This window comes from Trachinotus anak, unplaced genomic scaffold, assembly GCF_046630095.1.
Source record: "Trachinotus anak isolate AG129_WGS33_773 ecotype Australia unplaced genomic scaffold, CSIRO_AGI_Tana_v1 ptg000012l, whole genome shotgun sequence".
NCBI lineage: Eukaryota > Metazoa > Chordata > Actinopteri > Carangiformes > Carangidae > Trachinotus > Trachinotus anak.
In genome coordinates this window covers 21,491,429-21,514,562 of record NW_027273863.1, presented here as the reverse complement: position 1 = coordinate 21,514,562, position 23,134 = coordinate 21,491,429, and the positions used below count along the sequence as shown (strand labels likewise).

The 23,134-nt window shown below is 38.5% G+C and overlaps 1 protein-coding gene across 2 annotated transcripts; it reads right to left on the bottom strand.

Moving 5' to 3' along the window:
- Positions 1 to 71: 71 nt before the first annotated feature.
- On the bottom strand, positions 72 to 5,916 carry pold3 (polymerase (DNA-directed), delta 3, accessory subunit). Of its 2 annotated transcripts, none has more exons than XM_071491599.1 (12): positions 5,757 to 5,916; positions 5,160 to 5,215; positions 4,318 to 4,417; positions 4,186 to 4,225; positions 3,861 to 3,993; positions 3,427 to 3,670; positions 3,249 to 3,321; positions 2,763 to 2,907; positions 2,367 to 2,470; positions 2,002 to 2,087; positions 1,773 to 1,854; positions 72 to 991 (listed from the first exon to the last, which is right to left on the bottom strand). In XM_071491599.1, the coding sequence occupies exons 1-12, from the start codon at positions 5,811 to 5,813 to the stop codon at positions 786 to 788; spliced, it is 1,326 nt and encodes a 441-aa protein (XP_071347700.1). In that variant the 5' UTR covers positions 5,814 to 5,916; the 3' UTR covers positions 72 to 785. The 2 variants fall into 2 exon arrangements, with proteins under 2 accessions (XP_071347700.1, XP_071347701.1); XM_071491600.1 differs by having other exon boundaries at positions 539 to 991; positions 1,773 to 1,851.
- Between the last annotated feature and the right edge of the window lie 17,218 nt (positions 5,917 to 23,134).

The window sequence follows — 23,134 nt, the reverse complement described above, 5'->3', positions numbered from 1 at the left end:
TAAGTTACGAATAAAAATAATCATCACTTACATCTTAGCTCATATATGATTATGATGAAGACACAATTCTGTTTAGATCTGCACTTAAGTATCAGTCTTTTATTTTACACTAACTTATATTTATATGTAAACTAAACAACTATTCAATATGACTGGGCCACATTTGCCCTTGGTCACTTGATTACTGAGTAAACACTTTTGGGTAATACAAGGTTTGAAGTAGTTATGCAACACAAAGTACCAACTTTGATGTTCCACATTTTAGATATTGGACATAAACTTAGAGCAGTTTACAGTAAGCAATGTTGTCGTACTCATGACTGTTATAAAACCATTTAAACAGAAATATTGTGTGTCATCTGGGTCCTGCTGATTTATGAAAAATATGTTGGTACACCTGTAAGTGCTGAGAATATAGTAACTGAAAAGCAAGGATATGGTAACATCTTGTTCTATAAATATTGTATCATCATTTTTGTAACAGCCCAGGAGCAATTTTTTGACACTTTCTTGTGTTGATTTTGAGGCAAGACATATGTTTAGTTTCAGTTTCCAACAACGTTTATTGAGTAGGTCTTACATTCACATCTGTAATGGTACGTTCAAAAATTAAAATGTTTGTCATCCTGAACTGGACATGTCCATGTGTTGAAGTACTTCTGAGAAGTGATTTGTTTTTCATATGATGTGTTTCATCTAAGAGTCATTTATGATCATTACAGAAAGTCTGTAGCAGAGCTTGTTGTTCCTCAGTGCCGATCTAAGTGTCTTCATGCTCTCTACTGTTATTTCTTCTGGAAAAATCCCATAATGGAAGCTTGTTTAGTTCCTTTATTTGCATTCGCAGAGCTTTTCTTCTGACTTTTCTTCTCCTCCTCTCTGTTACTTGCTGGTAGTTTTGCTGGGACGGGATCCTTTGGAGCTTGTTTGGTGGCCTGAAAATTATCTTCTCCCTCAGAGTACGATTCACTCTCATAGCCTTTTTCTGTCACTGTGGAAAAAAACATGAATAAGAGTTATTAAATATTGCAGGATTAACCAAACTAATAAAATTAGACAGGTGATTGAGATTTGTGGTGGGTTTTGTTTTATTGGGATTTTAGGCTCGACGATGTGAATACAGCTGTAGTCTGTGGTGGTGTTGTTGAACTGCATTATAATAAAGTATTTCTTTAAATCCCATTCATACACATGTGGAAACCAAATTAGAAGCATATTTAAATACAAAGAAATACAACATTGGTGAAAATTACAGACACAAAACTTACAATGAAACTGGAACAGAATTGAAATGAATAGTTGATTATTACTCCATCAACTGACTGTTTTGATGATCAAGTAATAGTTTAAATTGTTTTTTTCATATTTTCATGAATATTTGCTCTTTGATAGTTGCTTAATAGTAAACTAAATATCTTTGAGTTTTGGAAAGCAGCAATCTGAAAACCGGTCAACTTGCACAATTTTTACTGTAAAGCAGATGATTATAGAGAAAACATTTAGCAGCAAATATTTAGATGGCAGAATATTAAAGCTAAAGCCTATAGTAGAATCATCACCTCTGTGAAATATTCAAAGGTTTTTCAAAAGTAGTAAATATTTTTTCTGACTATATATTGACCAGTTATTATTATTATTATTATTATTATTATTATTAACACACATTGTTATGAGATACCACATTTGTTAAGATACAAATATAAAGTTTATTAAAGTTGTTTGTTTGTTGAGGTCAGAAGATGTGTTTTTACTCCTGTGTCTGTTTTTCATACCAATGCATCCTTCGTCATCCACAAAGGTACGAGATTTCAGGACCCGTCTCCTCTTCCTCGTCTTTGTTTCAGAGGGACTCTGCTGTGGAATAAAAACATATGATGACAGAGAAGATCGAACAGTCATTCAATGTTAAACACGTAGGGAAAGCTTCATCAAAGACCACTGGTGCAATAAATGGATTTGATGATCAGTTGTTACATCAGCACTAGAATATCAAACACTTACATGAGAATGTGAAACAGACTCAATCTCCTTTTTAGGACTTGGTGATGCTTCTTTTGTTTCCATCTGCTGCGGAGAATCTGGAATGACTGAACCGATGAGCAAATATTAGTTTTCTAACATTAAACTTCCTTTTCAACATTCTCTCTTTTTAAAAGGGTCTTGAATATTCTGACTTTACAATATGAATAAACTAAACTATATCTTCCCACACTGCAGTGAGGATCTGCTCTTCACTCAATATAACTTTATGGAAGACAGCACAACAACTTCCATTTCATCATTTTTCATGTATTGTCAGGACCTTTTACTTAAATTGTTCATTTAAGGTTTCAATACACAAAATGGCTGAAAAAAGAAAAGCTCACCATCTTCATCGCTGCTGTCTGGTTCAGGTTTCTTAATCCTACGCCTTTTTTTCTTTTCCATTTTTTCCTCCTCACTGTCAGAATCTTCCATTCGCTTGGTTTTGCTTTAAAAAAAAAACAAACAAAAAAAAAACAGACAAAAAAAAAACAAACAAACTTTTATCAAAATAAGTTTAAAGCTATTTTTGACTATGGTGAATCAAGTTAATCTTTATTCCAACAAACACTCTACCTTCAAGAAATCTTTGGAAAAGAAATGTTAAATCCAAACAGCCTTTCTCTTCTAATTTTATGAGCACAAGATCATTACCATTTGATTATTTTAAATAAATATTTAATCAGATTTCCTACATGAATAAAAAGCGGACGCACGCACGCACACACACACACACACACCTCCTGGAATCTTTCTGTGTGTCTTTTGGCGATTCCTTTGCAGCAGTGTCTCGTTTCTCTTCAGGTTTTGAAGTCTGATGTTGCTGCTCTGCTGTGCAGGATGACTGAGCTGCTTCTTCCTCCTTCACAGTTTTCTCAGGTTTCTCTGAAGAAAGAAAGAAATTTAATAATGAAAGAAATTTAATAATGAAATGAAGGTAGCCAACACGACTCTTTGTAACATCTGAAACTGCACTGGTTATCACATTCAAAATTGACAGCAGTATACACTCCAATAAGACCTGTGACTTTTTTGTTACCTGCCTCAGCAAATACAGAGCTGCATAACACAGAACTTAAAAGTGTGGAAGCAGAAATCAAACTGTAGCTGTCAGTGAATTTAATAGATGCAAAAGAATTCCCTATTTTACACAAATATACAGAACTAAATTTAGAGCACAAACCTCTGAGACTATGTCCTTGTACATCACTGAAAATACTACTCACTTGCTGTTTGAGTCCCAAAGAAGTTCATCATTGGATTGGCTTTTGCAGCTGGTTTGCTTTTGGGAGCATCAACCTAAAATATAAAAACACAATTATAAACATCTACTTACATCCTTCTACTGCCCCGGTTATTATTTATTTATTTTTTGTAGGGAGATTTACAAGACCAAAGCCGTACCACAGGTGCAACTTCTTTCTGTTCTGATTTAACCTCTTTGCCACTGTCCTGGTTCTTAGGAGTAGCTTTATTTGCAAACATTCCCATGATGCCTTTTTGTGGCTTGGTGGATGGTTTTGCCTCCCCATTCATGTCAGGTTTTTTTACCACAGGCTCTGGTGTGGGAGCCCGTTGCATTTCTCTCGTCTGCTGCAGCTCCAGAGAAGACATGGGCACTGCACTGGTACAGCGGATCGCACTGTATCTGGATATCAAGTGAAAGGAAATATTCAACTAAATATTGGCAATGCCACAATCCAACAGGAGACTTTTTAGCTTATGGTCAAAATGTCCATAGGATACATTTAATTATAAGACAGACTTTCCATGTTTTCCCAGACTGTCCTTGCCTGTGTTAGAGCCCACTTCAGCAAACAACGATATGATCAACATACCTGCTGCAGTTCTTAAGATTGTCTTTCACAGCATCATAGTCAACACTGTAGAGGGGACTGCTGTCTTTTAGTAAAGCTTTCTGGATGCTGTAGACGTGGACACTGACTATCAAGCTCATCTTGGCTTTGAAATCTGCAAAATAAACACCCGAGGTGAGACGCTTCAGATAACTCCCTAACTAAACAAAATGGAAACAAATAATCAAACTCAAGGACACAAGAGCACAATGACTCTTATCATAAATTGCCAAAGGTAAAAATGATTTTAATTTTGGACCAAAAACAGAAGCAACTAGAGTAAATAGTGCATGGTTTCTTTACACACCTTCCAGCTGGTCCTCTCTGACAACTGACACCTTGTGGCTCTGATAAGCAAACACAATGTCAGTAAAATAAATTGAAAGTTTTGCTTGTCTGGAAACACGCCAACAATTCAAAAACAGGTCCTGTTACTTACCGCTTGGCCATTGTCCACAAATTTCCCTGACACAAGATAGGTGGCATGGAGCTGGGCTGAACTTTCATTCCTCTTGTGATCCAGGTAATGGTACAGCATTCTGTAGACGAGACACTATTTTTAATTGGTTTATTACTGCACACATTTCTAATGCAGAGACTTATAAAAACTAGAGCTGCAATTATTTTGATGACTGATTTAATCATTTGTAAGCAAAAGTGCTAAAACTTTGCTTGCAATAGCTTCTTAAATGTCACGATTTAAGAAAATAATCGACCAATTAATTGATAATGGAAGTAACTGTTACTTGCATCTCTACTCTTAAAAGTTCTCTACACTTATACAGTTTATTTATTTATGTATTTAAAAAATTTTTTTTTTTTTTTTTTACAATTAGCCAGTGCATGTATACATGGGTACTGAGAAAATGTGTCTTTATCAGTATCCTAACATTTCTGGTACTGATAATTAGCATTGAATGTTATAATTGTTATTGTTGCTGTTAGTATGCAGTATTTTATTTAGGAAAAGTTTTTGTTCCGTTGCTTTGAGTTAAAGTGAAATTAAACACTGTGAAGTTTGGCCTATTTATTTTTCATAAGAGGATTTTGTAGAAAAATAAACAGTTTTGCATTTGTGAGTGTGCAGTGCAGGTAGAAAAGATTTATAGTACCAGTATATAAAACACAGAAAGAAAGGAAGGAAACGGAGTCAAAAATGCACTCAGTTTTATAGACTGTATGATGTAGTGTTTGTGATCAGAGACAACCTGTCAAGCAAAGCCTGGTTCATTTTGAGAAATAATCTTTGGCTTGTTTATGAAGAGGAGGAGAGACACTCACTGTTTTGCTGTGTTGACATGGACTCCAAGTGTTAGACTCAGCCATTTATAGGTCACCTGGTAAACGGAAAACACATGACATTTAGTTTGCCATATAAATGAGGAAAAAAAGCACTAAAAAATAAAATACACACTATAAAGTCAAAAACTGTTCAAAGGGTGAAAATGAACCACAATAACCCTACTGTACAGTCTGTCCAAAACCCACTGAGCTCACCAGCTTTTTTATTTCCATCATTTCCAACACCCCCGTTAACTTAGTACATTTTCAACCTTTGATTATTGTTCGACATTTGATAAATCTCAAAAACTGCCGTTGGCGGCTAACAGCAGTAACACAATCAACTATTAAAATTCAGATTTTGTTGAAGTTAAGAACTGTTATCTGGATGATTCATGAGCCGAATTGCCCAAAAAACCGCAACAAATCGTTCAAAGATGTAAATTACTCCAGGCTGGATGAAGACACTGCCCTGAAAAGCAAGCAAACATTAAACAGGCAGTTTTGCTAACGGAATTCAAAGGCTAATTAAAGCGAGGCTAACTCGGTTCAAACGTTAATGAGGCGCCTACACAAAAGACTCCAGAGCTCACTTACTATCTTGTTGTGGTCGTTGACAAATTCGTCAATATTGTCCATATAAAGCTCGTCCATTTTATTTTGATTATCCGTGAATGTGGGGGTCTTGTTGAGCCGATTCAACTGCGCGGGAACGCAGTTTATTTACTTCCTGTGTAATGTCACATGTCTGTTCCTGCTTCCGGTGAGGCTGCAGGCTGCCCTCTACAGGTCAAAACGGGCTACAGCCAAGCAGTTTTGTTTAAATTATTACTGTTATTATTATATTATCATTATGATGGACTTTTATCAAGGATGAAGCCATTATAGTTCCCTACTATAGTTCCCCATTATAGTTTCATACATCACTTTTAGGTAGTTTAGGTTGTGTTGTCTCTCAACTCTGGCCACACTTTTAAAATACGAAAAATGCTGACTTAAGACAGAAGAAGTAAAGATTATAAAATAGTTCAAGGATAATTATTACTACTTTTAATGTGTTTTAAATGGAGGAACTAACCATCCAGGAAATGGAAATAGGTGTTATCAGCTGTTATAAATGGAGAGAAAGAGGCTCCCCTGCTGGCTCCAGGGCAGAGAGCAGCAGCAGTTATCAGTGCATCCAAACACAGTCAATATAAATTTAGAATTTTAATGAGCTTCTGTGACAGAGATATTCAGGAAGGACAGGGCTGATATATTAAACCTTCAGCTCATCAATTGTAGGTTTTCCAAACAAATTGCTGGTCAACATGAGGGCGACTTCCTCCCAGCTCCTCTGCTTGTCACCATTTGTCTGCATCAGGTGAAGCTCATTATGACTGGAAATGAGGGCAGTGAAAGTACTCGTACATCACTTGTTAGGATGAATCTTTTTCACTAGAGTTCAGACATATGAATAATATGATGGGCAGAACAACAGTAGCTGGCCTTTCAAAGTTCACATCTTCCACCTCAGGGGATTCGCATGCCATTTGAGATAATGCAATAATGCAATAATGCAACCTCTGTTAAATCAAAGCTCATCTGTCCTGAGCATTGATGGCTCAGTGGTGGTGGCTCAGATTCAACAGCAGTCCCCTGGAAAAAGAAAATAAGAGGATGGGAAAAGGGTGTAGTTCCTTAACAATCTGCCGGCATGAGATGATCAATATAAGTACTGGAAAACGATCTGGCAGTGACTGACAATTGTCTGTGTCCCTGTTATAGAAGCAGAGCCAATACAAATATTGATTTAAAATTTAAATGGTCATTTCACCCAAATTACAAAACATAACTCTGAAGGTTTTCATTGGAAAGTTTTCTATCAAAGAAAGGGTCCCAAAGAAAACTGTTGCCTCTAAGGCCTGTGGATTGAATAATAAAAAAAAAACCTAGGTTCAGTGCCCGTCCTCCAATTTTACACACAAAGGATCAATTCATTCAGTTCGATAATGTTTTCTCTGGCTCTGGAGGGAGCTTTTCTAAAGTTCCCTGGTGCTGCCATCAAGGTTATTTCAGTTTGGGCTTAGAGACAGAGAAAGAAAGACAGAAAGAAATGAGAGCCTGTGTGACAAATGTGGATGGTGGAGTTGAAAGGTATATTTGTTTATGTTATGATCAACTGAAACAAAATTCCATTAACTTCCACTGATTGAGGTGGAATCTCCAAACCTGGGAGCATAAAACCCAAACTCAAAACACATGCCCGTAAACAAGCACAATGTCATATAACAGTGTGTATTGCTAGACAAGAGAGCTCCTGTTAGTCCTGAGATGTCTTTAATTATTTGTGAGACAAACAATATCTATGCTAATTAATGTTGTGCTTTTGTCTCCACAGACTTTTTGTCTCCTCAGGTTCAACATTATTAATATTTGAGCGGGTGAGACAAAAACAATTCAGCACTAAATCACCAGCAAATCCAACCTTTGTTATCTTGTTAATGATGTGACAGGAGTCCATTCCTGTGATCCTCTGTACATATAGGATGATTAATTCAGGTGTGCTCTCTCAGATGATCTTATACAACATTTAGAGTGAGGCAGCTCTGAATCTGCACGTCACTGTGCTGCTGAGAGGCCGGTCAGCCTGCACGGCAGCTTCTAATAGAAATGTCAAACAGACAAGAGCAGCGATGGCAGGAGAGAAGGGAAAAATATTCCCCTAATGGTGAAGAAGTGGGAGAGGTGTCATTTCACCTCCAAGATGCAGATTAAAACTAAAATCCTCAGCTGGATCAGAGCTGGTTAAGAAAAGGGAACAAAGCCAGTCTGATCCACTTCGTCTTTCTTCTTCTCTCCCATTGACCATGAGTCAGATTTGCCTTTGTAACCTCAGACTAATCACTTCTTCTTTGGTTAGTACATTATTGGTCTGTCTAAAGCCTAAAGGCCCAGCAGAGTTACAAAACACAGAGATGTATCACCATGTTAAGAGATGATTTTCTTTATAAAGTCAAAATAGCTCCAAGTATGACCAATACCAATGTCACAACAGCATGGTAAATGCTGCTGCCTGCTGACTACATTATATTACGGGAACATATAGAAATGACAAGCTCACACCTGGAAGTGTTAATGAGAGTCAGTGTTATCTGGAGGTGTCACAGGAGGCTATAGTTCTCACACCATGGGTATGGAAGTGTCGTCATCATTGTTACACTCACAAAGAGCTTTAATCTAAAGTGGACTTAAAACTTTTCTGGTTCTCGCCAAACATTTCAACATTGTTTGATTATTAGTTCGGCTGTTTTAAATGGACATTACTGTTTACAGGTCTGGAGTACAACCGCTTGTGAGAAGAAGTTCGAGAGTGGAAGCTGTGCAAAAGATGTCACTCTAGTCAGCGTCATGTCAGCTGAAGACCATAAGTCTGAAAATGGATGGGGATGTGGAGATAGAAATAAGCGATGTTACCCGACCTCTGCAGCCTGCTCCTCATCTCTGCTTGAGGCTATTGGCTCATGGCTGCATTAGCTGCTGCTAGCATAACACACCAGAATCACCTACTGAGCTGTAGTTGGTAGAGTTGCATTGTGTGTAACACAGCTGCTAGTGTCTGACAAGAGGAATGCATGGAATAAAAAAATGGTACCTTTGGTGTGGCTGCGTTGATTTGCTGAACTGAAATGCTAAATTAAACTAAATTAGTCTTAATGTTGAGGTAATTTTTTTAGGCTTTAGCTTGTGTAATTGTCTCAATCCGAAACCCCCAAAAAGGAAGTCACACAGTCACAACAAAGTAAGTGGACTGGACTGCATTACACTGTCGTGTTATTTCTTATTACAGTCCCTGTATTGTATGTTGTCACTGTTTGTTTGTCTTCTCAGTGAAGCAGAGAGGGAATAAGTCAGCATGACAACCTTTTGATAGCAACATCTGACAAAGATCTCTGCTCTGCTCTCCAGAGCTGGCAACACGATCCATCATTCTCTCTCTCCCTCTCTCTCTCTCTCTCTCACACACACACACACACACACACACACACACACAGTGTAGTGTTAGATTGCTGTGTATGTTTGAACTTGATTATCTTCCCAGTGTGTTTTAACCCACCAATCTAAAATCTAAAGACCACGTTATAGAAGCTGCAGACAAACATCATGCAGCAATTTCCAAAGGACCAGAATCACATTGAAGCAAAGCACAAAGTAGAATTTTGTTGTGTGAATGGTCAAGAAAAGCAGCAGTATTCCTCTTAGAAATAACTCAGATGATATCTTTGATGTCTGGTCTGGGTTAAACCTTGATAATGGATTCTTTTATCAGTGATATCGTGGTGTAAGAAGGCAAATGCTAAGCATTTGGCAGGGGAGAAAAGGACTTTATTTATTCTGATGTGTAAATACCTTTTATGTTAGAGAAACTTGCAACATTTTCTCTTTCCCCTTCCTGTTCTTTGCCCTCTGATATCACATTTTGACTGCTGGTGCATCAGATCTGCAGAGATATCTGATTTAAGAGAATTGCATAAGGAATGTATTAGATATCTCTGATGCTGCCTGCAGATGCATTTCAGAGGCCTCTGCTCTCCAGCAGGTTTAGGATTCCCTCAATAGAAAGGTATGATTGGTTTTAAGATTTAAAACATCCACATGCCTGCTGCTCGGAGGGGAAGTTATCTGCTTAAATCCGTAGCTGCTGACTTCCTCAGCTGTATGGCAGACTGCCCATCACAGCATTCACGGAAGCAGACATGTGTGAAATAACATGTAGAGATCAGAGAGATCCATGCAGAAATACAGCAAAGAAGTGACATTCTGTGGCACGTCCTACAGATGTCTGGTCCAGAGACTAAGACTCTTTTTCATGTCAGGAACCCCACGTTAAGACGCTTCAGACCACAGACCACCGATTGATAAGATATTTTCCTCACAAACACCAACTGAGAGGATTGTTGTCGTTAGATATGACGTTAGATCTGAACTGTAACTCTCTTCACTGCATGAGAGGGGAGGGGGGTAGGGAATAGGGTGGGAGCAGTAACAGTGAGTGAGGTGAAATTTATCACCAGGATATTTTTTACAGATTCACTCAGCGTGCTACAAGGGAGCTGTAAAAATAATGAAATACAGCTGTAAGTCATTTTGTGAAGGAACCAGCCTGAAAACAAACCCCTCAAGGACGTCCCCGTTTTTATGGAAATGAAGAGTGCACTTTAAAGCTGTGCTTCACCCAAATTACAAAAAGTGAATTTTCCCACTTACTTCAAGTGGCATCTATGGCCATGCTGATAGTTTTGGTTTACCAGCACAATAGAGGTGCATCAAATTTTTATCTGTTCAAATGTATTCTCCTATTTGCGCAGCATTACCCACAACAGACTAAATAGTTTTCATGGGGACTTTTTCATTTGCAGAAAATAGTTCTAATGAAGTTGGTTGACAGCGTCTTGTTGTGTGCAGTGTGTTGTTGTAATTTAAATTCCAATGACCTTCATCTGAATCTGAATCTGGGATCATCAAAACAAAATAATCTGCTAGATATCACAACACATAAGTGAAAATGTCTGTTTTCGTGTCATTATGGGTGAACCTAACCTTAAAGGTGTTGTATGTAGTCAATATCAAACTTGTAACAGTACATAAGATTCTGTGTCACCAGCATGTACCTACATGTGTGTCTTTGTGTATATGCATGAGAGAAAACAAAACAAGGACCAGTCATAAAAGCTCTACAGGGTAAATCAATTGATTAATTAATGTTAAGACTAGTTTTCCAAGGGCCTGTTTTGTATTGGACTCCAATTTTTTTGTCACTAAAAGTCTCATTTTTCAGTCGAGTGGCACCCATGTTGCTTAGAACATGGACAGAAAACTCCAGTGACACGATGACTATATATCTCTATAACACCTACAGACAGTGCTGTTACTGTTTGCATCAACATCATGCCCCTTGCATTATCAAAACACCTGCGTGAACAGTGAAATTAATTGTTTCCACTTTGAACCAACGTCACTTGAATTTGCACACTGTTTATAATGACTTCACCTGCTCAGTAATCTAATTAAACGTTTATATGCTTTCAATCACTACAGTAACCGGGGTACTGCCTAACGGTCGTTGTCGGGGGGGTGCATTGATAATTGTCCAAGGTGGCAGCTTTGATCTTTCCCAGCCAATTTGATCCAGTGACCTTGCAACCATCAGCCTCATTCTCCAACCACTTGGCAGCTTCCACTCTGAATTATAATCAAGCAGCCTGGCTGTCAGAGTCTCTGTGTGCTCTTTATATGCTGAGAAGATTCTTCCGTTAACGTTGAAATTGGACAGTAGCTGTTGCTGTCGCTGTTTGTCTCCACAGAGAGGCTGTCATGGCAGTGCCCCGAGCCCAGAGTGTCAGGCTCTGTCAGAGGGGACGATCATTAGCTCCCTCCCTGAGGAGCTGTCCCCCCCCCGACATCTGCTCCGCTTCACTCTCAGCCCTTTGTGGCTCCTGCTGATAAGGCTAAGCTAATATCTGCCCAGTCCCTGGCTGCATGAGAAATGCTAAACACAGGCTGAGCTGCTGTCCACTCCATCAGGACAATAGAAACGGGAATCTAGCCCCCAGGCTATTGTTATTCCACAATAGAAGATGGTGTATGCACAGCTGAAATCCTGGTCAGGTGCTTGAAACAAAACACGAGACAGTGAAAGGGTGAGAGATTGGCTCACTGGTTTCGATAGCTGTGCCATGAGCAAAATGTCACGGTTTCAAACCCTGCTACAGCCAGTGTCCAGACTCTGAAAATGTCCTTGAGAGAGATAATGAAGCGGTTGTTTCCCATTATACATCATTCTGAATAACAATAGCTGAAAATCCAATGGCACCAAAAATACCTGCAGTATGAATCCATGGTTAGACAGATGATTTAGAAATAGATGCTTATAAAGTTATAATCCTTAGGATGCAACTGAACAAAAATGCAACTGAACAAAATTCCCCTGCTGCTTTAGAAATGTGACTTAACGGGCCTATATTGCATCAAGTAAGACTTCCATGTCTTTTTGATTATAAAGCAGGTACCATATTAATACTGTGAAAGTATCAAAGTCTTGGTCCACAGAGCAATGCGCACAGCTTGTATCCAGAAACTGAGCCTTAAAATGAGCCATCAGGACTTCTGTAACTTTGTGATGTCACAACAAAGCAGTCACTGCAAGCAGCCATGCCACAAACCTGGCCAACCAGGACCCACCACCCAACCTTCCAGGATTTGGTTTCTCTGAGTGTTTACCTGAAATCTACTATAATTTTATTTGATCACTCAGTCGAATCAGAAGAGAGGCTCTAAACCTTTCTTCTGATCCTGTTGTTACCAGAGCTCCAGTGAGAAGTCTGGGAGAGGAGATGCAAAACTACACTGAGGTGGTTTTGGTTCTTAAAACCACAAATATATCTTCTTATGGATATCAAATCTTCAAATAAAACACAGGAAAACTGGAACCTTTGATTGGACTTATTTTTTTTAAAGTAATCTATTACTTTTAAAAATGTAAAACCAGCTCAGTTAAGTTAACTGAACTTGAGAAAACATTTTAACAACTCATCAGTCACACTGACAAATGTTATAGTCAGAAGAACTTGAATCTGAAAATAAAACCTAGAAGCTTTAAGTTGAATTAACCTGAAACTAATTAACTTCTGCATTTTGATACAATGAGAAAAGATTAGTTGATTGCATCAAATTCCTGCATGATGTTTAACATTCAACTAAACTATATGCAGTGAAATCTGACTCTCTGATGATGGGCTGCCCCATGATTTTTACTCCAGTTCTCTGTGTTGTCTTCCCTGTATTGTTATATGAATAAATAAGTTCACAATATAAGAAATGATGGACAAATGTAAGAGCCAGGTTAATAAGCAAAACCCTCTATTTTTACTGAGACTGACGCAGAAGAATGAGTTGGTGAAGTGTCAGGAATTAGAGCCTTCCCAGCGTCAGAGGATTTAAGATTCCCACCGAGAAAAGAAGGGGATCTGCTCAGAGGATACAGAGACACCTCACCTCTCACTCTTCACCTCACTTATGTTATACTTCAGTAGGCAGATTCAGGGATTTGGGGCTACAGCAGGTAGAAGAGATGCTGACAACTTATGGAGCAGAATAAGACTCAAGGATTTATGAGAAAATAGCTTTGGCTGCATTCATGAGTTTGTTTTTCCTCTTGTTCACTCTCATCTTTCATCTTTCTTCTTTCTCAAATTGCTCAAGTTGTATTTATATATTCAAGCAAACAACTGATTACCATTTTAACAAGGAGATCTAAAAGACTGTGGGTTTTTTCAAACAGAAGATCTAGTTTCAGAACAATTATGTAAACTGTGTGAAGAGTCTGTCCAAACACATTTCATTTTACCTCCAAACTACCCTGCCAACAGGGCCATAGCTAGGGTTTCAAAAAGGTCTGGAGTGTTGTCCTTGTGTTTTAAAGAGTTTTTGTTCTATGTGAAGAGCTGCTGTCTTTTTTTATCAGCTCAGTGTGAAATTTAACATTTGTGTGAAAATGGAATAATGTTTGTCCTAATCTGTTGGATGGAAACAAGCTAACACCAACATATAAGGCCTATTTAGGAAACAGTTTGACCACAGAAAAAAAAGCCATCACAAGAGCAAGAACTCACAAAAGCTCATCAAATAAGCTGTTCGGTACTGGTGTAGTCTTTGGAGCCCCATCTTTTGTTAGCCTGTATTTGTTTGTATTTTGGAAACCCTACACCATTAGAAGTTTCTGTTTGCATTTTACCCATGAATATGCCCATAACTATAACTGGATTACTCTAATATTGAAGAAAACTGATTAATCCCAGCCAAGTTTGGAGGCTACTTTTGGGATTCTCCTCTGGCTCAGCCCTGCTGAATGTCCATATCAATTATAGACCACATCCTGTAATTTCAAGATGGTGATGGTGAGTTAAATTACATCTGAATGGGCCTTAAGTTCCTAAAACTCCCAAGTATCCTTATTATAGTACACTTTATTATTATTATTATTCATACAGAATAATTTTACAGATAAAACACAGAAAATTAATAACACACTGCCAAAATGCGAAATTATGTTTAGTTAAGAAGAAGGAAAACACTGCAGAAAGGTACAGCAGGGTGATATAAGTCAGCAAGTCCATAGCAACAAAATCCAGTTGTGTTAGAAACAAGTTTAATCACCTCACCAGTTGGTGTTTGTGGCGATTTCTAAACCAAATTAAAAACGAAACATTTTGAAGCCGATAACCTGAAACACACGTGAGCAGATTTTCACATTTGTGGGGAATTAAAGAGGCTAATTTCTGGCAGATATTTTCCTCGTTGTTGTTCCTCATTACCTCTTGTCCCTCCAACCATGAAGGTTGAGTGTCAGGCTTCACTGAGTCACACAAAGTCACAATTAACATCACCTTTTCATGAATGCTGTTTTCTTTTAATGAAACAGATCATCTGTCTGTTTGTCTTTAATGTATTATTGCCATATTTGTTTAGATTTCATTAAGATGTGGTACCTAAAAACATCATGAGCGAGATGGGAATGAAAGAAAAAGGATAATGTTAATGTTGGACAGTAAAGACACACATACACACACTCCTCAGGGTGTGTGTTTTCCTGTCCATACAGGAACTCCTTAACACAAACACACAAGACCGCCTCAGACACTTGCTACCAGTTCTGCATGGTAATCTCTCTCTCTCTCTCTCTCTCTCTCTCTCTCTCTCTCTCTCACACACACACACACACACATATGCCCGCACACTTTGAGATCGACAGGCTTCTCTGCTGACTCCTGCTACCAGATCTGCATGATGATGCCACTCCCCACGGTGAGCTGCATGTCAACGCTCTGCGTGTTGACATGCAGCTCACTCACCCAGATGCCTCATCAAATGAAGACGGGAGAACCTGATACTCGGGTCTGTCTGCACACAGCACAGTGTGGCTACAGCGACTGCTTCATACTACTGGCACAAAGCACCACGGGAGGCCACACACACAAGCTGTGTGTGGCTTGTGTCTGTATGAAGCTCTCATGTGGCATTCACATCATGTGGGATTGAGGGTAATGATGGGGAAGACTTCATGCATTCATGCCATCTGGGAACTTAACATGTGGATTTCCAGTGTTACTGATCATGACTGTAATTTACACACTTAATAACCATTAATTTGTTCAGCTGCAAGGCAAAAATGTCCACATTTACTGCATTAAATGAGGTGTAGATACCTTGATTGATTCTTACTCTGGGTGATAAAATGCATCCATGTTTATTTGCTTGTCATACACTTGAGTATCATTTAGCACCTAGAAAGATTCACTGTATTATACTTTGAGAAGGAATAGAAAGATTATTACATATTTGCAGCTTTTTGTTAACAAGTGAAACCAGACACAAACAAACTTGAGCTCCTGTTCAATTAGCTAAATCACTGACGTTGGATTTTGTTTTGATGGAACCAGTGGCAACGCACACACTATGGGTACATTTTTTTGTATGATTTTGTTTGTTTATCTAGCTAGATGAGGGAATCCATCGCCTGTTGCTGACTTTTACTGCAGTTTCTCTGGGGTATTCAGTATGCTAGATAATAGTATATTGTAGCCTTTTATTCAGTTGGCAGTTGTTGTGCCATAACTTTAGAGCTAAAACATGGATCAATCTCGCTCTCTCGCTCACTCTCAGACATTTGTGGGAGTTTGGGAAACCTAAAGGTAGCCCACAAGCAGATGGGTGGTTCTTGTGTGCACTGTTCGCCTGTTATCCTTAGTTTTATGTACACCAGCTTGCAACCAGAAATATTTTAACACAGATGTATTTCTGAATCAACTGGGAGAGTTTCATGTCCATCTAAGCCCAGGTCATGCTACAACAGTCAATCACCCAAGATATTTTATAAGGGAAAAAAAGGGAAATAGGAATATTTCTTGTAGAGCAATGAACTCCTGAAAACTCATCTTAACAACTAACAAAGTCAAATTGTTTGCTGTTCTATGGACATAAAGGGCAGTAATGAGCATATTGCTGCTGTAAATGACTAGCATGAGGTGAAAATGGCTTTGCAGTCATGCTTGAGCAGACCGTGTTATTGGAAGTACTTTAAAACATCCATATGGACTGCATTAGGAAGAAATAAGTGATAGTTATAAAATACGACAAGTGCCATCTTTGTCATGTTTATTTCCTCCATGATAACAAACACTAGTCACCTGGATTAGTCATCAACTTGAGATGAAGCATCAATCCAACACAAGAATTATAATGGCACTAATTACTGGTAACTGTTATGAACAATAACATTATAACACGCTGTATTTTAAATGCAATGCTGTCAGACCTTATACTTTGAATATAAAACATGGACGAGCAGAGGAATATCTCTGCGGCAAAGCCAGGCTGCTTTGACAGGTCTGCAGTGCTTCAGGCTACTGTATAAAGAATTTGATATCACAGACATTTAACTTGAACGCAATTTGCAAATTTGAATATTCATTTTTCTGAATGGATTATTAAAGACTAAATTGACCCTGACTAAACTCACCCTGAGTTTTTGAAATTCATGGTCTCAGTTCTCTGTTTAATGAATGGTAATTTAATACTCAGCGTAGCTCCACTCTCCGTCTTTGCTAACTGAAACTTGCTTCAGCGTGAAATCCAGTGACCTCTGATTTATTAGCTGAACCGCTATTTGTGTGTCTGTCATTAAATGCCCTCAGTGTAACTTCTGTTTTCTGTTTTGCCTACAGGAATGATGGTGTTTAAAAAATGAGACAAATAAACAAATCTCCTTTAGCCTCTTCAATGTTCCTGATGAGTCTCTCTGTTTTGTCTTAAAGTCAGATAAAGCATCTTTTCCACTGTATTATTTAGTCCTCTTAATCCACTTTCCCAAGGATTCTTTGAGGTTATAGCATACCTACACTGAGTTGAACATACAAATATGCTATTTCTAATTTTCTTCAGTAAAACTCATTCAGTTACATACATTTAAGTCAGACCAGTTTGGGGGTGAGTACCCTGCTGCATCTGAGGAAGTGAACTTTTAGTGTTTCTACAGTCACCGTCACAGACTAATCGATTGGTTGCAAAACATCAGGAAGGCGTGTCTTAACTAATATGAGCCTGTCAGGGGGCAGACACCAGAGAGAGAAGAGGAGGAGGAAGTGATGAGATGAAGACAGGAGAGTTGGCTTTTTTGTTGAGACCTTGATTTATTTTGGTTTAGTTACAAATTTATGTCAGTGATTGTATGCTGTGGCCTGTTAGTAGCTGATATGGCCAGAAGACTTAGTGATAAATAATTCCCTCTTAAAACTACAACCTTTGCAATCTCATACAAAATTGCATGAACATTTCTCTGGTGTAGAGCTGCTCCAAAAGCATCACAATGTCACGACTGATCCAAACTGAAGTTTAGATTAAAGTTGAAGATGTCAGATGAGTACTGGCTTTACTGCATTGCTTATTTATTGTTAATTTGTTTTGCTTGGTTGTCGTTTTTCCTTGGCTTGTTTCTGTTCAGCAATCTAATACTCAGAAAATAAAGAGACACTATATATGGTTAAATTCAAGATTTCCTACCTGCTGCTCAAGACCACTATCACACAGTCTGTCCTGCCCTTTCCTGACACACACACACACACACACACACACACACACTGAGGCCTGACGTAAGAGTGACATGACAACTGAATAAACCATATAAATTAAAATTTTATTTCTCTATATGAATTCTGTGCTGCGTAACTAATAAATGTTTTATTATCATACACAGGTCTGTTGTATACTTCATGTATTGATCCAGTGTGTTTGGACATACGATGCTTGCTTGGGAGGCCTGTTTCTGTGCAGAGATTTGGTGGCATGAAGGCAGAAAAAAGAAAAGAAAAAATTTGCAGTCTGAAAAAATTAGGTAGGTTGAAACAAAATGCATAACATAAATTGTACATTTTATACATTACAGATGCTGTTTGTATACTTATAAGTAGAGGTGGAGGCCTGTTATGTTATCATTGAAAGTTAAGAGCATAATAAATATAGGGGACAGTGTGATAAGATGACCATATGAAAGTTATAATCAATATTTTTTCTATAACAATGTGAAACAATGTACAGACAAAGTTAGCAACTAGCTGGTGAACATAGTGAAGCATTTAGTAGCTAAAGAGCCGGAGATTTCTGAAGAGAGACTGAAGACAGAGACAATAGAGTCACTATTGGACTTCAGTTCACTGGGTGAAAACGTGGCTCCAAATGAATGATGATGCATCTGTTGTATGCAAATAAGCAGCTGTTTGTTAACAAATTCAGTTCATCACATTAACTTAAAAGTTGATGATATTTTTGGTTACAATTGTCTTCTGTTGCCCCTAAGTGGGCAAAAGAGGTTTAAGTTACCTTGATCAGCTAGTTAGCCTTGCAAAGCGTCAAACTCAGTGAATGTCAATAGTGATGAAAGAATGAGAAACTGCCATCGCAGTATGTTTAAAAGTACAATGAGTTCGCAGCTATGTGCTGATTGTATCTGACCACACTGTGTTATACCTCCTATCAAAACCGCTCTTAAATCCGCATTATCTTGCACAAAGAAAAAGACAGTGACTGTTTTTTTTTTTTTTTAATATTGCATTAGATCAGTGGGTTCTCAAAGTGGGGTCCAGATTGATCAGATGGGGATCTGTGGTCTAATTTGTGTCAGTTAGTACTCTTAATGTGAAAAAGTTTGAGAACCACGGCATTAAATAACAGGGAGTAGCAAGACGGTTTCATGAGCTCAAGTCAAAATGTTTCCTGCCAATCAGACAACATGTAAACCATAAGTTTGAGTGTAGAAAACTATTTAGAGCTCACAGGTCTGGTGTTACAATCAGCTGTATTCTGCAGCTCCTGACATAGCAGCGATGATTAATTTGGTAAAAAAACATTTCCTGTTTCATTTGAAACACTGGTTGAAGCTTTTATCCACAGGAACTATCGATGAGAGCATCTGCAGCTGTGTGTTGCTCTGTTGTTTTGGATGGCAGAGCTCGCAGATGTCTGCTGGCTGTAGCGCTGACACAGATTATTGCTAGAAGGAAAAATGCCAGATCAATGCTAACATTTCTCCCAACATGCCTGAGGGTGTGGCTGCCTCCATAAAGGGCAAATAAAAGACGAGATTAGCATAAAGTGTCAAGAATCAGCTCGGGGATTTGTCACATTTCTACTGCACACTGTCTGCAGTAAATGAATCCACTGCATAAAATAACACAGGGAAAAACCCGTCCTCCTAAACGTGGGGCTTCAAGGCTGAATGGTTGCTTTGTTTTTGTTGGATTTTGTTTTTAAAAACACTGGGAGCAGTTAAAGCTCATTAGAAATCATTAAATAAATCCTTCAGATCATTGCAGCATCTGCTAACACAGCATGCTTGGATAGATCAGTGAGCTTCCTGCTCCACAGGGAGACTGTCGAATAAAAGCAGGAGAAATGGCACACTGTGATTTTACATGCTTAGTTAAGTTTGTCCACCGTGTCGGTTTGGAGCTTCGCTGTCTTGCCTGATTACTCCCAACAAGTTCCACCTCTCCAGTCATTTGCTGTCAACAAGTTCCTGTGGAAAATATCTCACGCTTTGATTTCTGGAGTTATTTGCATAATAGCTGGCTCTCTATCACTATCAGCCACTGGAGAAAATCCAGTTTGTTTTTGCTCTGTCCTCTATCTTGTGATTTCTACCAGGATCTCAAACCCGGTGGTGTAGAAGTTAGAAGACTGTCTTATTTGCGCCCACCGGAACAAATCAGAAATCCACCCTGAAACCTGTTGCCTGTGAAGATGGAGGAGGCATGCTGGCAGAGAACCTGGAAATGTTTGTGTTTGTTGAGCTGCTTTGGAAATAAAGAACATGTTTCCATCACTAATCACTGCAATCACAATGACTGAATCCCTCCAGAGAGAAACACAACAGTCCTGGAAATCACAGCCATGTGAATTAAAGTGGGGGAATCCTTGTGCACCGTGTAATGCAAGTTAACAGGTTTAACTGTGGAGCTGAGAATAATGCTGGGATGCTGCAGAATTGAAAGAGCAAAAGAAAAGCAGAGAGGCAGTCACTCTGAGTTATGTAAATTTGCAGAAGCAGTTTCCAGTAATCGTTTCCATTGTAGATGGTGGTGTAATTGTGCTGCTGTTTGCTGCTGATAAACCTTTGGAAGAGTCTGGTCTCGACTGGATTCTATCAGGAGGTCGTCAGACAGAAAGTGTTGGCCAAAACAGGCATCCAGGAGGTTTTGTTGGTAGCAGTAGTTTTTCCTCTTTGTCTCTGCACCAACAAGATGATGCAGCATGTGAAGAGAAGACAGAAGCAGCAGACAGACACAGATACCGACACCTCAGTGTCATCATATGTACATGCTGCTCACTGGACTCTGTTATCTGCAGCAGCTCACAGTACAGAGAGTGCACAGAGTCTAAGTTTAGATGGTCCCAGTGGAGATAAAACCACTGACCGTGGAGGAGATACTCCACACACTGAGCTCCACAGGACTTTTGTGTCTGTTTCTCTGCTGTTTGTGGCTCCATCGAAAACTTTCTGACAGTTTAATCTTTGGCTACTTAAAGTTTCACCAACTGAAGGCCTGAATGGAGGCAAAGAGGGAAATAATCCAGAAATCTGACTGAGGTTAGGATATTTATCATCTATAAAACTATATCATACACTGTGTAGGGACAGTAGACTTCAGTAGTTTCCATTTGAGTCCATGTGGTGAGAGGAGCAGAAACAAATCCTTTAAAGCTGCATGAATCAATATTTTTATCCAGATAATGAATCATTGGAGTGGATGTCATGTGAAAGACCCAAAGGTGAGAGAAGATTGCACTCATGTTTGCCAAAAACATGAAAAAATGGTGAAAAACAACACACACAAAATGCAAATGTTGCTTTGTGTGTGCTGGATGTGGAAATAGGAAACGTCGAAATTCATGCAGGTTTCATTAAATGTTATCCTCCCCCTCCATGAATTATGCAGTCTCTCTCTGTCTTGGCCAATCAAGAGCCAGTATGACCTGGCATAGTCGTGGTGCTTTTTAGCCAATTGCTCCTTGAAAGCATTTTCGGTCGGCTGCAAAAATAATTTCCTCATCAAACTGACCAGCAATGTCTGATTTTTGGCAAAAGAACAATATAAAAAAAACCAAATTCCTCAATTCCTCTTTTATTTTATAAGGGCATGATTGGCAGCATTTTGAAGGTGAAGGACGTGAACTGTGACTGAAATTTGTACTTGTTTAGGGACATTTACCGCTGTCTTGAAAATGCCTCAGATGAGCTGCATAACCTCCCAAAATCCTTAAAATCCAGTATCACAGATTGTTTGGTTAAGGACTGGGAGTGAGGATCTCCTCCTTTGATTTCATTTGAAGGACAAATACCTCACCAACTTCCTTTATGTATTTGCTTTAAGCTTAATAAATTTAGTTTATCCAATGCAAATGAGGTGAAAATGTGAATAATTAAGATGTTAATTGCCTGGTATTTAATTTACAACTCCAAACCGAGACTTACTCACAATATCATCCTCACCTTTTCTGCATTTAGTCACTTTTAAATCCAACATGTTTTAATCAGAGGCTTCAAGGAAAATCCCCCTCACTAAATAAATGTCTGCTCAGTTTACTGAGGCGCAGTGCAGAGGGCAGAGCTGTTTGATTGCTTTAAGCCATTTCCAAAGAAGATTTATAATTACTCCAGAAGGACAGTCTTGACAGTCTCTCAGGAGGTATGTGAGAATAGACCCTGAAAGGTGGATAATAACACAAAGAAATAAAGTTTTCAGCTATGTGATCTAAGAGGATTTAACACACTGTGTTCAAGGGTTTACAGGGGATGAAACAGGATGAAATTTAGTGAAATAAATTGTGGGAAAATAGTTGACATGTAAAATTAAGAATAGAGGGAAACAAGGAGGATTGTGAAGTAGTGAAGCACAAAGAGCCACACATTTCATACCCAAAGGCAGTTTCATGTTTAATAATGTAAAAAAGACATTAGATATAAAACACAGCACGAGGCATTTTAAACACAAATTAAAAGGATAAAAACAAATTTAAAATTTAAAAGAGGGAATGAGATGTTATTTGAAATGAGGCTGACGGCCTAAAAGCTGCCTCGACTCTGAGGGAGCATCCTGTTCACAATGTTTTGGAAAGGATGTTAAATGTCATTGTCCATTTGTTACCAACTGTTTTGTGCCTTTGTTATTGTTGTTGCTATAATGATTGTGTTGGCATTGACATGAACAAATGGGGTCATAAAATTTGAATTTGTGCTTCTTCAATAAAGCTGTATCAAAACACTGGCTCAGACTTTCCGTGGTAATCTGAGACAAACAGCCCGTGTCCTGCAGCTGTACCTAATATTCTGCAAAAATAACCCATCAAAAGCTCAAATTATATGATGTGTGTAAAATTTCAGATTTCACACAGAGCTGCTTTGTTACTGCTCAGGATGTAAAGTCAGTGAATCATTTCAGAGGACTGACTTGGATCAAAGCTGTCACTCCCACAGAGCAGAAGATAAAAAAAATCCATTAACAGTGTCATAAAGTGTAATTAAAGGCAACTAATAAACACGCTTGTCTCCTCAAGAAAATCAGTTTTACTGCCCATATGTCTCATGACTGGCTGATTGGATAATTGTATGAATAAGCAGGTGCACAGGTGTTCCTAAGAAAGTGATACTAAACACAGCTCCAGAAAAGATTATTATTTATTGATGCATTTTCATCAGTCAAAAAAAAAAAAATCCTCTGTTACAGGCTGAAATCATATTGTAATGTAGCACACAGCCTAACACAACCAACCTCACTGAGACAAGGTGTGTTTCCGTTAACCTGCTTAATGTGCAATTCAAAATGATGAACTTAAAAACGAGTCGTGGAAACATCTGAATTTTGAAAAAACTTTCAAATGTCGCA

Coding starts and splice junctions, on each gene's coding strand:
- pold3 (XM_071491599.1), bottom strand. CDS start 5,813: ATGGACGAGCTTTATATGGACAATATTGACGAATTTGTCAACGACCAC. Junction 5,216..5,756: donor TCAACGACCACAACAAGATA/GTAAGTGAGCTC, acceptor TCCGTTTACCAG/GTGACCTATAAATGGCTGAG. Junction 992..1,772: donor GGATGACGAAGGATGCATTG/GTATGAAAAACA, acceptor TTTTTTCCACAG/TGACAGAAAAAGGCTATGAG.